A 14,899-nucleotide genomic window follows, 5' to 3' on the forward strand; every position below is an offset into this window, starting at 1 on the left:
AATGAACAAAGCACAGCGCTAGAGTAAAGTGAGGAAAACCCAAATCAGCAATAATCAATTGTAAAAATAGGTGTGCTAAATACTGTCCTTCTTACATACCTCTCCCATCTTCCTGGGCTGTTTCTATTCCTTTTTTTCACGTCGTCTTCACAGGAAAGAATGAGTATGATCTTCTGGTCATTGGCGGAGGGTCTGGAGGCCTTGCTTGTGCAAAGGAAGGTTTGTATGCATAAATAACTAACAGAAGTTTTGGGTTAACTTCAGTGGGGTATAAGGAAACCAAGGGAAGTGTTACTGCTAATCTTAAAGCTTTTTAAGAAGCATAGTATGCTCCAGTACCTGCACGTTAATAATTAACTTCGTTCCATATGGTTAATCTGCTAATTGATTCACACCCTCAGGTGATGGGATCTTTCCTCTTAACATTTTAAAAAATATTTCTTCTTTTGTCTTGGAAAAAACTAATAAGCTTTCATTTCACTGCTGTATAAGTATTCAGAATACCTCCATAGATACTGTGCTTTTTAAAATACCATTTCTCAATGTGTTATGTGTTAAAACAACAAACCCTTCAGACTGTTTCCAAGAACTAACTGCTGTGGAGAACCTTGCCTCTTTGTATCTCAGGGTAATGTGTTTGACAACCCACGGAGTTCTTAAATATCTCATTTGAGGTTAAATTGCATTTTTAGGGTCAGTAGAAGCTGGAGGCCCCAGTCTGGGTTATTAAGCATCTTCCAGAGAATTTGCTGACAACATAGGCAAGTTGGGTCCTTGGTCTGGTATCTTGAGTTAGATAGGAAAAAACACCAGCTGTCATCTCCTGTATTTTATCTATATCTGTGCTACTAAAAGTGTTTGAGTATTTCTCCTTTGTCTAAATACCTTACCTTGCTTCTTTGTTTAAAGCTGCTCAGTTTGGAAGAAAAGTGGCTGTTCTGGATTATGTTGAACCTTCCCCACAAGGTATGGAAGAGAAATACCAGGGTAATAATTGGAAATGCATATAATTCAGTTGCTCAGGTGAGCAAGTTTCTCCAGACAGCAGTGTCCAAAACCAGACTGCTCATTTTGCTTGGAGCAAAAGCCCTTAAGCCCAGCTTGTGCTGTGGCTCCTTCTCTCCAAGATGAACTAGCTGTACCTGCTCCCCTGCATGTTAAGCTTGTTAGCAGTGCTTGGTGCCATCATTTATAGTGGACTGTAATCATTACTTTGGACTTAAATAAGTGAGAATATTCTCTCTGTCAAAATGTTATTTTTTACAATTTCTAAAAATTACAAATTGTGTCATATTGAGGCTTTTTGTGTATCATGTATAAAATGAGATCTATAAATGTAAATGTTTAGTTTCTGAATCTTCTGAGCTCTGAGAAAAATCTTGCGATGGTTTGAATTTTAGAAGAAAAATGTGTAGAGATGTTTTTTATCAAACAAATGAGTACAAAGAAAATTAGAAACTGGTCTGTAGGAGACAGTAAACTGTGTTGTTATGGAAGTGTTTACCTCCCATGTACCCAACTGCATTGTTGCACTAAACTGATGCATGGACCTTTTTTTTTAATTTTCTTTCTTTTTTCTTTTTTCCAAGGAACTGCATGGGGACTTGGTGGAACTTGTGTGAATGTTGGCTGCATTCCTAAAAAGCTTATGCATCAAGCAGCCCTTTTAGGGAGTTCCCTTAAAGATGCCCAACACTATGGCTGGAGTATATCCCAACCTGTTCATCATACCTGGTAAAGACTGTTGCCCATCTTTACTCCTATGAGCTGCAAATGCACAGCAATAACCTTTTCACAGTTGGTGTTTATTATGTGACACTTAGAGAAGTGAATTTTTGCATGTGAAATTTTAGCTTGGTACTTGTTTAAAAACAGAACTAGTTACTGGGTTCTTGGGACAGAAATTATGCTGATTTGGACTTGATAATTTAGTTTTACAGCAGAAAATACTCTGGTTCCTTCCTCATTTTCAGCAATTGCCTATATCTTTGTGTTGCATAACCTGAATTTGTAATATGATGACTTCATGTTCAGTTTCTTGTTTTACAACAGGTCTGTGATGGCACAGAGTGTTCAGAATTATGTGAAATCCTTGAACTGGGGACACAGAGTACAACTACAAGAAAAGTAAATAAGATTTTGAAGTTCATGTTTCTTCCCACAGTCAAGGAAATGCTGTTGCCCTTGTAGAATTGCCTTTGAAGTTTCTATCTAGAGCTGTCTAAAGTTTCTATTTTGTGTCTGTAAATCCTTTCTGCTGGGATCTGTAAGTGCCCTTGTCAATGTAAGTGGTCTCTTCCTCTCCCATTTTCCTTTTTGGTGAAATAGTGGTTGACACTGACCATACACAAAAGCTTTCTAGCAGTGTAGGTGATGCTCTCTTTAGTCTAGAGAGGTTTTGAATTAATATGAAACAGTCAAAGTTTCTTAAGATACTTTTGATCTCATCCCCACCCCACCAAATTTCTATGCCATACAAACCCACAGCTAACACTATGCTAGAGCAGCAGATTTTTTTTTTTTGCTTTCAGTGCAGAAATGGTTCCAAGTTTTTCAGCATGCAGTTCCTTTTATAGAGAAATTATATCAATAGAAAATGTAGCAGATTTTAGTCTTGTTACTCCTGCTGAGTCACTTTGGTGTGTTCTCAAATGAGTATGGTATCCAAAATGCTATAGGTAATGCTATGACCAATGGAAAATGTCTTTTTTTGAAGAGGTCAATAACCTGATCTCAAAGTTTGTTACAAGCTTAGTTACTTTTCTGTAGAGAAGACTTAAGTGTGACACAAGAATTCAGTGACAGATTATGACAGAGCTGCAAATAGTCCTGTGAAATGAGATTCCTTCCTTTTACTGCTCTATGGCTGTTTGCTACCCTTTTTAGCACTTAAATACAGAAAAAGTAGCTGATTGTATTTCATACCTATTTTTGTTAAGTGTGCATTGCTGATGCTGTTTTCTTCTAAACAGGAAGGTGAAATATTTCAACATAAAGGGAAGTTTTTCTGATCCACATACAGTCCGTGGTTTAACAAAAGCAGGTAAAGAGGTGAGCTGCTGTGCTGATTTCTGCAGTATTGTTCACTTAGAACATTTCATGTCATTTGGGAACTAGATTGTCCTTTTGCAAATTCCTTGAGGTATTAAGTATTGCTTTGGTGAGTGAGATTTGCATTTCCCAGTTAGAGAAGTTGTTTATGAAGTTGACTGTGCCTTCTGAGTCTCTGGCCTGTCCTGGTAGGTGCTGTTGCTTTTTTCTGCAGGTGGAAATGCTGAGACAAAAGATTTTTGTTTGATTTGGTCAGTTATGCTGATACTGAAGTGTGAGTTCTGAGAATTAGGTTGCTCTGTTTCCCTCCTTCAGGTGATTTGTAGGGGTGATTGACTCAGTAATACCAAATTGTGTGTGGGAAGCAATCAGTGTGAATGCACAGCTGGGTCACATAACGGAACAGTGGCCATTGCTGCATGTTTAACAAGGCCTGAACCTGCCTGTCTAACACAGTTTTGAGGGTAATTGTTTAATGTTACTGATTAATATCAGCTTGACTATCAGGTTTCTGGGGGTAGGTGCATAGGATTTTTTAGAAACGTTCTCCTTTTGAGGTAGCTTAACTCCTGGCCTGAGACAGAATTTACTGCTGTGATCTCTGTGCATTTTATCCTGACAAGAAATTGATTTTTAGATGGTGTCATTTGTGTATAGCTATTGCTTCCAAGTAGTTATCGGTATCTTGCTTAGTGTAAGAACAATTGCACAGTTAATATTAAAACAAAACCTAGTAGAGAATGGGTAGGAGAAATTCTGTTAGTTTATCTCCACCCTTTTTTTAATGCATTGCTGATTTGTTATGTCACATAAATAGCAGATGGTAGTGCCATTGATTGCTCATTTGTACACAGATGAAATACAAAGACAGATAAAAGGATTACAAATTCTTGATTTTTTTGTTTGTTTGTTTGCTTGTAGACTGTCATTACTGCAGATAATATTGTCATTGCTACTGGAGGAAGACCAAAATACCCTGTGCATGTAAGTTACTCTTCCATTTGACAACTCCAGTGCTTTGCTGGTTGAGATGCAGAACATGGTGAAGCTGGATAAAGAATGTAAAAATAAAGCAATATATGAGGGATTTTTGTACTTGTGTCACACAAAAAATTGTCTTTATGTAAAGAATGGCTTTTTAGAAAAAGATTTCCATAGACAACAATTTGCTCTGATTCAGTATGTTGGTGTCACTTAGAGCTGTAGGATCATTCAGACTGGAAATTGGCAGCCCCTTGATCTGTGTTTCAGCCATCACAGCCCAAATTGCTATTAGCTTTTATTGCTGACAGGGTTTGCATTGTAGATTCACCTGTGTGATTATAGGTTGCAGGTGCACTGGAGTATGGAATCACAAGTGATGATCTGTTCTGGTTAAAGGAATCTCCTGGAAAAACGTGAGTTACCTTACCATGGCTATAATAGATGCTGGCATTCCTACCTTTTCAATATGGCAAGCTGAAAAATGTTCAGAATTGCCTTTTTTACACCAATTTTTCATCTGTTTCCCTTCTGAAAATGTGCTTTGTGATGCATCAATATCCTACTACCAAACTTCATTGGTAACTGATAGAACTTCCCCCTCATTCTCTTATGAAATTCCCTTCTAAAATCAAATTAAATACGCATTTTCACCGTGTTAGGTTGTGCTGTAACGATTACACCGCAGGTCACAAGAGGGCAGCATGAACTCACCCGGAGACTGCTCAGTTCCTCGATTAGTGGGGAAAAGCCAACATAATTTTGTGTTCTCCTAAGTTATGGCAGTTCTGATACAAAAGAAAATACGATGAGACTTGTGGGTTACTTTTGCTTTGGAAGCTGTTGTTTAACTGAAATATTAAAACACTGGTTTTAATGGAATTACTAAAAATTATAATTGTTATGGGAAATGCAGATTTGCTAGCTTGAAAATCATGTAATGCCATCTTTTTGTCTTTTCTACTGAGCAATTCTAGAAGAAGCAAAAGAGACCTCGAACTATATTACTGGTGTTTTTGCAAAAAAACAGTTACCATTCATGGCAGTGATTTTCTGCGATAAAAATTCACTGTGTTAAGCTAAATTTCAAATAGATATATGAGGCTTCTTGGTACAATTTTAGAAAGAAAGTAAATTTGCTATTGTTTGTAGTGTATCAGTCACCTCTTGAATTTTGAAAGCATCATTTATGTGAGGAAATTGTTTTTAAGTAAAACAACACCCTCACCCCTCAAAAAAACCCCAAACCAAAATATGAGATGTATCCTTGTAAGATGTTTCTGTGAAAATGTGGCTCTTGCCCAGTTGCTGCTAATGCAAGTTGTAACAGTGTAATGTGGGAGTCTAGTGTTTATATGTTGCATTCCTGAGATTTAGTCAAAATAAGCCTGCAGGGGCTACAGTAGCATTTCTGTGCTTTGTCAGGCTGTGTCTTAGTAAATGAAGGAGGGAGTTGTTAAAGGTTGGTTTCTGTCGGATTTGTTTCTATTATAAATATTCCCAAGGTTCAGTTTAACACCTTTTGTTTTTAGTCTGAGCTGTGTTGTAGTTATTCTTTCTTTTCTCCCTCTCCAAATGTACGAATCTCAGCTACAAATTACATGCCTGGAGGTTATAGAACTGTCAGTCCTGCAGTTATTCACATTGGAAAAAAAGAAAAAGTAAACCATTAACCAACTTAAAAGTCCCTTAGATACACAAACATGGGAAAGAAACTCACTACTGAAATGAAGGGTTTTGGCAGAGCGAATTAGAAAAGATGCCTTGAAATGTGTCAAAAATGAGTGAGAGATTGAGCAGGTGTGAACAAGGTTAGGTTCTGATTTCCTGACTTTTTTTTTAGACACTGACAATGCCCAGGAACCCCCATTTTGTACAAGAAAGTATGAATATGTGGAGCTGATGCAATGAATAAGTGCCAGCTGACATCTATTTTTCATCTAATGAAAAAGAAGAGCAAACATATGCCCAAATGACAGAAATTCTCATTATTTTCCCTGTGAATCTCCAGTAGACACTTCTTTATGGGCAGTATGTGGCTTTTTGCAGCACTTCCCAGGAGCTGCATGCTAATAAGGGAGTGATCGTCCATTCACAGATTAATCAGATGCCCTAATGCTGGAAAAATTATTTCCCATTGTGTTAAATTGTTTGCCAAACATAAACCCCAGACTAGCAGATTTTAATCGCTTTTACTCAGCCTGTTCTCTGCACACCTTCAGAAGTTGTATGTTTTTGTTGTAGGATAGAGAGATGTTATCTGGAGCCTTTTGTGAGAAAACATGTGTTGTACTGACTGTGCAGTCCCTGGGGCTTATGGGGCTGCAGCCTCCATGTCTGCACTCCTCAGAAGTGTAAAAGCATTGCTGTTAGACCTGGGAGGTGCTGCAGATTGGTTTAGGGTGAGGTGTAGGCCACAAGCCCATTCAAAAACCTAACAAAATACTGTGTAGGATGCATCTCCAAACTGTGAGATTTTAACAAATCTGCATAAGACAAACAGCAAAGGAGTGCAAGTGCAGCCTGTCCAGCAGCTGAGTGTTAATGGCTGCCTGGCTGGAGCTGCTTTACCTGCAGAACAGGGACTGAGCATTCTGCCTTTTGTACCTAGCAAATGTTGGAAACAGAATGTGGTCAGGAGAGAGGAACTGCTGCAGTGTAGGGAGCAACTGAGGACAGAGATGGAAACTGCTCTTCTGGAGAGCAGATACACCTCATAAAGTGCAAGTGCTGATGGACAATTTCAATTATATTCTTGATTGAAAGAGTGTGAAATATTGGGAGAGATGGGAGCTGGAGCTTTATTTAAGAACTAAAATGGATATATTTGGTAAATACCAGTCTAAGTAAATATATTAAGCCTATTTTCTATAATAGCTTACACAAATGTTTGAAGACAGGAAGGGCAAATATTTGGCATTTGGAAAAATACAACAATTAAATAGCAGATGGTTATAAATCAAAATGAAATTTAGCAATGAATAAAATCTTGCATTGGGGACTGTAATCTACTTGATAGGAAGACATAATCTAATTGATAGACCATCCCTATGTGCTGAAAGATGAGCTGTCAGGGGAGAAGATTGGCCTGGCTGAATAGAGAGTTTTGGCTGGAACTCAGGGAAAAGAGGAGTGTTTATGCCCCGGGAGAAGAGGGAGGACTACAAGGATGCCATGAGTTTGTGCAGGGAGAAAATTAGAGGGGCCAGAGCCCAATTAGAACTTAATCTGGTTACTTCTGTAAAAGGCAATAAAAACGTTTCAATAAATACAGTAGCAACAAAAGGAGGGTTCAGGAGAATCCCCATCCTTTACTGGATGGGGGAGGGGGAGAAGCACAGTAATAAGGATGAGTTACTTAATGCCTTCTTTGCTGCAGTCCTTAATAGTAAGAGCAGTTGTTCTGTGGGTATCCAACCCCTGAGCTGAAAGATGGGGACAGGGAACAGAATGAAGCCCCCATAAATCATGAGGACTTGGTTAGAAACCTGCTACAGCACTTGGACATACACAGCTCCAAGGGGCTGGATGGGATCCACCCCAGGGTGCTGAGGGAGCTGATGGAAGAGCTGACTGAGCCACCCTCCATCATTTACCAGCAGTCCTGCCTACCTGGGGGGTCCCAGCTGACTGGAAGTTGGTGAATGGGACATCCACATCAGAAAATGTTTTTTTCTGGTTGTGCAAAAATATGCACAAGCTCATTCCACTTCTTTCTCCTTTTGTTCTTTTTTCTGTAACAGGTTGATTGTTGGAGCCAGCTGTATCCTTTGAAAAGCCTCTGATGGTCTATGATTATAAGTAGCATAGCTGTCTTTCCTGTGAAGGCTGTTTTCAGAATTCCTTCGCTCATGTCATATAGTTGAGTTGGTAAGACAATAGGAATCGTTTTCTATGCAGTAGCATCATGGAAATTAAGATCAGGTGAGGATAAATTCTTAGGATCTTAAATCCAGGTTTAACTGTGTTAACTATGAGACTCCTAGTTTTATTCTATGTACAAAAGCAAGCTAAAGATGACTGTATGAGGAGAACTTGGTATCTCCAAGTAAAAAGCCCACTTGTATGCTACTCATCTATTGTGTTTATTGAAATTGTTGTTTACATTTGCTTAACTAGTGCATCGCCAGATGTTTCCCTTGAGTGTGCTGGTTTTCTAACAGGCATTGGATTGGACACTACAGTCATGATGAGAAGCATCCCACTTCGTGGATTTGATCAGGCAAGTGCAGAATATCTGACATCTCCTGTTCTAGCAATTAAATTAAAATATAGATTTGATTATTTTTATCTTCTAATGAAAAAGTATTGTTTGCATCCCCTAACATTTCCTAGGATGTGCACAGTTTTTGAGATGGGCGTAGTGTTGCTTAAGTGGCAGTGACACTAGTGACAGCTCCTGGTTGTATGTCACCCTCTCCCACTTTGGAGTAGCTTCCTTAAAACTAGCAGCTTGTATGCCTTGAAACCAGTGGCATGAGTTTGCAAAATATCGTATAAGAATAATTCTTGGGATTTACACTCCTTCTTGAAGAAATCCACACCTGTAACAGGATGAGGTCTGAGCAAGCAGGGAATAATGTGTGTGTGGCACTTGGTGTAACACTTACAGTAGGGCTTGCTCTGAGAACTTGATCCTCTGTAGGCAGGAAGAGCACAATGGCCATACCAAAGTTAATAAAGTATTAATGGAGATAAAATAATTATGTTCAGTCTGCAGCTACATGAGTCTGATGGAAACTGATTAGTGAGCTCTCATGTTTCTGAAGAGACATAACCCTGCTGTTGCCTTCATATTAGTTAATATCAACTTGAAAATAAAGTTTTGTATGCTGAGAGAGCTTGTGTGGGGTTGTTCTATGTGAGTGGTTTTGTAATAATATCCTTTAAGTAATAAACATACTCTGGCAAGGTGCAACCTGAGTTCCTGCAGTCAAGAGCACTGATGTCTTTGGATGAACCTGTTGATGCCATATTTTACTACTTCAGTGTGGTGTGGCATTATTTCAAACAGGTTCTTAGGACAAAAGTTTGTGGGATTTTTTTTTGTATTACAACTTTCCGTGAAACCTTAGTGATTAGTAGTCATTGCAGAGAAATGTCAGGTATTATGGCAAAAGGAAATATCTTTCATTGTTTTATGAAAGTATTTAGTTTTCATCAAACTACTAGAAAATTTTAATTATGGTAATGGTAAATTGAATATACTCTAGATTTTGTAAAAAACAAATGCTTTAAGAACAACCATTTTATTAATACTGTTTTATTTTTTGAAAATAATTTGAGTATTGAGGTGTAGGTGCCTCTTGGAATAGACTTGCAGGTCATAGTGGCTCTCTAAATTATCATGTGTTAGCAGTGCATAGTAACTAAGTGATAAAGAATACTTGAAATGCACAAGGTATTTACTGGGGTTTCCTGAACCCAGCTGAAGGAGGGGTTTACATTAAAAAGGTAATATATCTAAGAAAAAACAAATTTGTTTTACTACTCAACAGCAAATGGCTTCTTTAGTAACTGAGCACATGGAATCTTACGGCACAAAATTTTTAAAGAGATGTTTCCCTACTAAAGTTGAAAAATTGAAGAGCAACAGATTGCAAGTCACTTGGAAAAATGCTGACCTGGGCACAGAAGAAACTGATTCTTTCAACACCGTTATGTGGGCAGTAGGTAAATATGATTATCTTAACGTTTCTTTGCAATGTTTTTCATTCTGAAAATGAAGTCACTTAATCTTGGGGTCAAACAGCACCCCCCCCCCCCTTTTAAGTGTTTAGTGACTCAAGCACTGATAGTTGTTTAATTCCTTTCTTGCATGCCTGACTTGTTCATTTACAGTCTAAAAACACATTAAAGTTACAGTGAATGGAAGAAGTCTGTGGTAACTATTTTTGTATGAACTGAAGTAAATGGGAGACCATCTAGTCTTCCTCCTTTTCACTAGGGTAAGAACATGAAGTCCAGCAAGCTCTGGTTTGTAGGTAGTGTTCTCTAAGTTCATGCTCTTGATTGATTCCTGAAGCCATTCACTGTAAGTGCATATTTATCCTCTTTAAGAGGCTACCATTTCTTCTAGGATTTTTTCTAATCTGTGCTGCTTAAGTTTGTTACTGCAACTGTCATCCAGTTCAAAGAAAGAGAAGTAACTGTCTCTAAAAACCCAAGTTCAATGCAGGGACCTTGAATCTGTATAGCTTTTAGAAATCTGATTAGGGACTTTCACATATCTCAGACCCCTTGGAACTGACATAACAACGACTAAGAGTGAATCAGGGTAAAAGAATGGTGTGACAAATATCTATGAGCATAATCACCAGAAATGGGAATCAAATCTGTGGTTTACCTTCTTTGAGACAAATGCTGCTTCCTGCAAAGACTAACACACTAAATTATATATGATACAAAGCTCCAGCCCACAGGAATGAAAATACTCCTTCAGTGTTGCTTCCCCAAGGTGCTCGTTTGTTGCTGTTGCAAGTCTGTCCTCAGTTCCTGTATTGGTTCAGATGAATATCTGAAATTCTAGATCAATAATGCATGGCTAAAGGTAGTAATGGTATTTGGCAGGCAGAGGATATCTGGCAAACACAGTAAATAGGCTTAAACGTACTGCCCAAGAAATCTGTTTTGATGCAGATGAATAATCGGTTTTACTAGCAGCTTTAGCAATCCCCTTGACTACTTTATATTCTTTTTATCTGGCACTTCTGTTTTAGAGTAGTGGGGATGCATTACTCTTTCATTTGTTCATAATATAAATTTAAATTCTTGTGGTTGTAGAATAGATCTATTACAGGACCAGAAACAGATCATTTACAGCATTTTGTATTTTGCCCAGTGGACTTCATCTACTGTCCAGTTGTTCCATTTCCCTGGTTAAGCTTTATATTTTCCTAATCCCCCAAACAGAGAGCAGGTTGTGCATTGTGACAAATGTTTTCTTTTCCTTACTGTAACTGCTACTCTCTTAGAAGTGCCTTGGGCTCTACAAATTGTGGAAACAGCCTGTAATAATGGATTATTCTCATCAGAACCAATCAAACAGACTAGTGCTTGCCAAGAGCAAAAAAAGCTCATGCCATGTGGACACATAACAATCCTGAAAACTGTAGAATAATATTCATGAGGTGAGATGAAAATGTTTCCAAAAAGTGGGTTTCTAAGTGCTGTATTTGATTTTTCTTAAGCTTTCTGGTAAAAATGCCCGACCATTTCTGTGGTTCTGTGAAAAGTACAAAAAGTTGGAGACACACATGTCAAATGTCAAGTCAATCTGTTTACTTTTGTCTAAGATGGAAAAAAGAGCTATTAAGTTGAAATAATAAGAAAAAACCTTGGTTTACAGTTAATTAGAATGGAATAAGGTTGCATGATAGACTGTTGCAATTCAGTTGTAACATGAGTGCTCACTAGTTCAGTACAGAGGAACTACATGTATTATAATTTTTGTCATAGATTCGAGTTACAAACCATATTTAGAAACAGCAAAATGAATAGTTTGAGGGTTTTGTGTTGACTTTTTTAGTGTTCAAATTGGCACACCACCGTTAAGGACTAAACACATTAACAGTTAAAGCTGGTTAATTGGTGTGCAGTCCATATGATTCATTGTTTTGCTCTGTATCAACACACCCACACCAGGTGTCTCAGATAATAGGCTGGGAAACTTGATGGTGTTGAGGATTTCCTGTCTGCAGATGTGCCAGTTACAACACTGATTGAAGCAAGTCAGCTTGTAGAGTTGGTTAAAAAGCAGCTGCTATTGTTAACTAATTGTAGCCTAAATTATAGTGCATATTTCCATAATTTTTGCCAGTGCATCATGGAATTTTTGTAGGATTTTATGAATAATGTTAAAAATAATTGCTGACAGTGGGACATAGTTTAATAAGCTGCAGTACTATCTCTTAATGTCAACCCTTTAAAAGAAAATTAGATTGTGTTTCTATGACAAGTTTTGTTTTGCTTTTGGAATGTGTGATTTTCTGCTTGTGTGGATAAGCCAATAAAAGCAGACACAATGCTCTCTTTGTTTTTCTAGTAGCTTTTTTGAACTAGTCAAAATATTTGAGGGGGAAGAAAGAAGAAATCTCATTTTGATACATTCTAATGTAATTTAAAAGTTTCAATCCAAAGTTTTGTAGGTAACTGTCATGGATCTGTGATACCTTGCTGAGGGATTGCATTCTATTATATTCTAGCTCAGTGTAAGACCTTGTACTTAACCTTTGATTTTTCCAGTTCAGCTCTGTATGTCCGTGTGTCTTACTAGTGCTGTCTTTGGCTTCTAGTGAATTCTCCCGAAATTATAAGATTTTGAGGTTCTGAGTTTTTGTTTAATGTAGAACCAGTAAACTTTTACTACTATATAGTATTCTCTCTGCCCTTAAGGGCATACAAAAAATGATTCTTAAATGCCTAATTTACCTGAGTTCCAAAGCAATGGTAAATGTGTGCATATTCAGAGTAAACACAGGGTCTTCATCCAAAGGAAGGAGTAGAGATTGACACCTTTGTAAGCAGATGCAACTGCTGAGCTGCAGGTGAGACTTTGTAGGGAGGGTTCATTTCAGCTGTTGAAGGGCTGAAACCTGTAGCTAGTGTGCAGCAGTTGCAAACAGCTAATATACAAAAGGAATTGGTAAATAGTATTTCCATGTGAGTTTTCAATAGATGGCAAAATATCACTGCTGTAACTGAAATTTGATTATTCATAAAATCCTTAGAAAAGATAACAGAGTCACTCCATCTCCAGTGGGGTCCTACTGTGCAGAGGAGCAACCCTGAATGGATGATTAAACTAAGCAGGTATTTACAAAATAGCCTGGAATTAGTTTGTCAGAGAATTTGAGGTAGTGTGCTAGTAAACTGTGATAGAGCAATGGCCAGCAGCAGATTTTAAGTCCAGCTTTATAAAAAGAATTTTTTCCCTCATGAGGGCAGTGCAACAGCAATTCTCAAGTTCCAATGCATTTGTAAACTTATAGGATCTTGGCTGTCTTTGAAATAATACATCTTTGCTGTAAAAAGAATTACAGCTCTAAGTCAGTGTAAAACTGAACAGATATGAAGTGTTGCACATCATGTGCTATGAAGCACATTGTTCTTTGTGTCACACTGGACATTAGACAGATTTATTTTGTTGTGCAGTAAAATAGAATCCTAGGTGTTCAGTATCAACAAAGGGTTAAATACATAGTATTTTTTGTAGTAGTTTTCTTCAAGGCTTACAACCAAACTGGTTTGGATTAACAAGGGAAACAGAAGTTTTGTTAGATTTTTCTGTGAAAAGTGCCATAAGGTAAAATATTGCTGTGATCTGTGAGCACATCTCTGCTAGTCCCGGTAGAAAAGGGAATGGGCTTTAGATTTGTCTTGGCAAACACAATCTTGCCATTGAGTTTCTAATCTTATTCGGTGAAAAATAAAGCACCTTGGTTGATCTCAGACAACTCTTAATGATAATGTGTTGTGGTTTGCTGAGGCTTTGGGTCTTTGTTCTGAGCTTCCCATGTCTTTCTCTCTTACTAACTTAAATTCATTACTCTCTTGGTGAGATATAGGGTTTCTGCAATCCTAATGAAAATTGTCATTCCCATTGTATCAGCCAGTGCTTTTAGGGTTTTTTTCCAATATCTAGTTTTAAGGACATTCAGTCAGACTTTATTCAGCAGGCTATTTTTAATGTACTTTTACCTTTGTTTAACCAACCCATAAAATTTGAGTGTAACTTTTATGCTACTTATTTTACCTGCCTGTAACTACAAAAATAACTTGTTAATGTGCTAGGCTATGCCTCTAAATCTCCATGTGAAAAAGGTTGGATTCAGAGCTATTTCAACACTAAAGTACAATTTGAGTTGATAGGTGGTGATGCTAACCTTTACCTGAATGATGGTATAAACAGATTTTTAAATGGCAGAAAATTTCTCCAAAGTAATTTCTGTGACAGTTTGTGCAGGATACAGATTCTGTTAATCATAAATGCTGAGGAGATTGAAGCCATTTGGGAATGGTGGTTGTCTACTGGATTTTGAGACTGCCATCCTTTGAAACCAAACCTTTGGTTAAAGCAAGCTTTGTGTGGGAGAATGAATGTAAGAGTGAACTGTAGCTTCTCAGAAAATGTATGCAGCCCTCTTCACTTTTTACAGGATGCTGAGAACAAGAAAAGTAGAATTTTAGAAGTCTGTTCTATGCTGTAAGTTTTTGATTTGATTACATGACACTTGGAGTTGCTTTTCTTGTTAACTCCAGGTCTGCAGTGGATGTCCATGGCCAGGTTTTTGATCATTGCACCATGAGCTTGCTGCTGAGAGGGCTCCTCTGTGTAAAAAGTGTTATTGCTACAGGAGAGTACAGTGAGCAGCCTTGGCAGAGAACCAGTTACTGCCCTAGCACTGACTAAGGGCCAGATTTTTTTCAAATTGTGGCAGATATGCTGGAGGTTTATCAGTAATGGATGTAATGTTCAAAAGCATCCTTGTAGAAATGGTGCACTCTGCTATCAATGTCATAAAGGCTGTGAACTTCTTTTAACCTTACTTAATCTTACTGTAGTCAATGTTTTCTTGTAATCTGAACAGTAGTTACACTGAAGTGGCTTTTATTAGTCATTATCAACTGGTTATGTTTTAGGGAACATCTTGGTGGTTTTAGGAGGTATTTGAAGGAGGAAAGGGTAGTGGTCTTGAAACTAATTTGGGGAATGTGTCTGGCATTCAGAACGGAGAGAGCATTGAGGCTGGGAACACATACAAGATTTTGATTAAGGTGAGACTGAGGTCAGATTGGATAAAGTTATAAGGTGATGTGTCAAAATACCAATGTATAGGGAAGAAGTGTCAAAGATTATTGGGCTTGA

At 37.8% G+C, this 14,899-nt stretch overlaps 1 protein-coding gene across 1 annotated transcript in view; it reads left to right on the plus strand.

Moving 5' to 3' along the window:
• Positions 1 to 14,899, plus strand: part of TXNRD2 (thioredoxin reductase 2) — a 31,997-nt gene that overhangs the window by 904 nt on the left and 16,194 nt on the right. The window contains exons 2-11 of the mRNA XM_033075457.1: positions 154 to 219; positions 910 to 966; positions 1,590 to 1,734; positions 2,053 to 2,127; positions 2,973 to 3,051; positions 3,973 to 4,035; positions 4,378 to 4,448; positions 7,776 to 7,795; positions 8,163 to 8,254; positions 9,531 to 9,705. Of these exons, the coding sequence (XP_032931348.1) occupies positions 154 to 219; positions 910 to 966; positions 1,590 to 1,734; positions 2,053 to 2,127; positions 2,973 to 3,051; positions 3,973 to 4,035; positions 4,378 to 4,448; positions 7,776 to 7,795; positions 8,163 to 8,254; positions 9,531 to 9,705 (843 nt within the window). The remainder of the gene's footprint in view (positions 1 to 153; positions 220 to 909; positions 967 to 1,589; positions 1,735 to 2,052; positions 2,128 to 2,972; positions 3,052 to 3,972; positions 4,036 to 4,377; positions 4,449 to 7,775; positions 7,796 to 8,162; positions 8,255 to 9,530; positions 9,706 to 14,899) is intronic.

Source organism: Catharus ustulatus, chromosome 18 (genome assembly GCF_009819885.2).
Source record: "Catharus ustulatus isolate bCatUst1 chromosome 18, bCatUst1.pri.v2, whole genome shotgun sequence".
Lineage (NCBI taxonomy): Eukaryota > Metazoa > Chordata > Aves > Passeriformes > Turdidae > Catharus > Catharus ustulatus.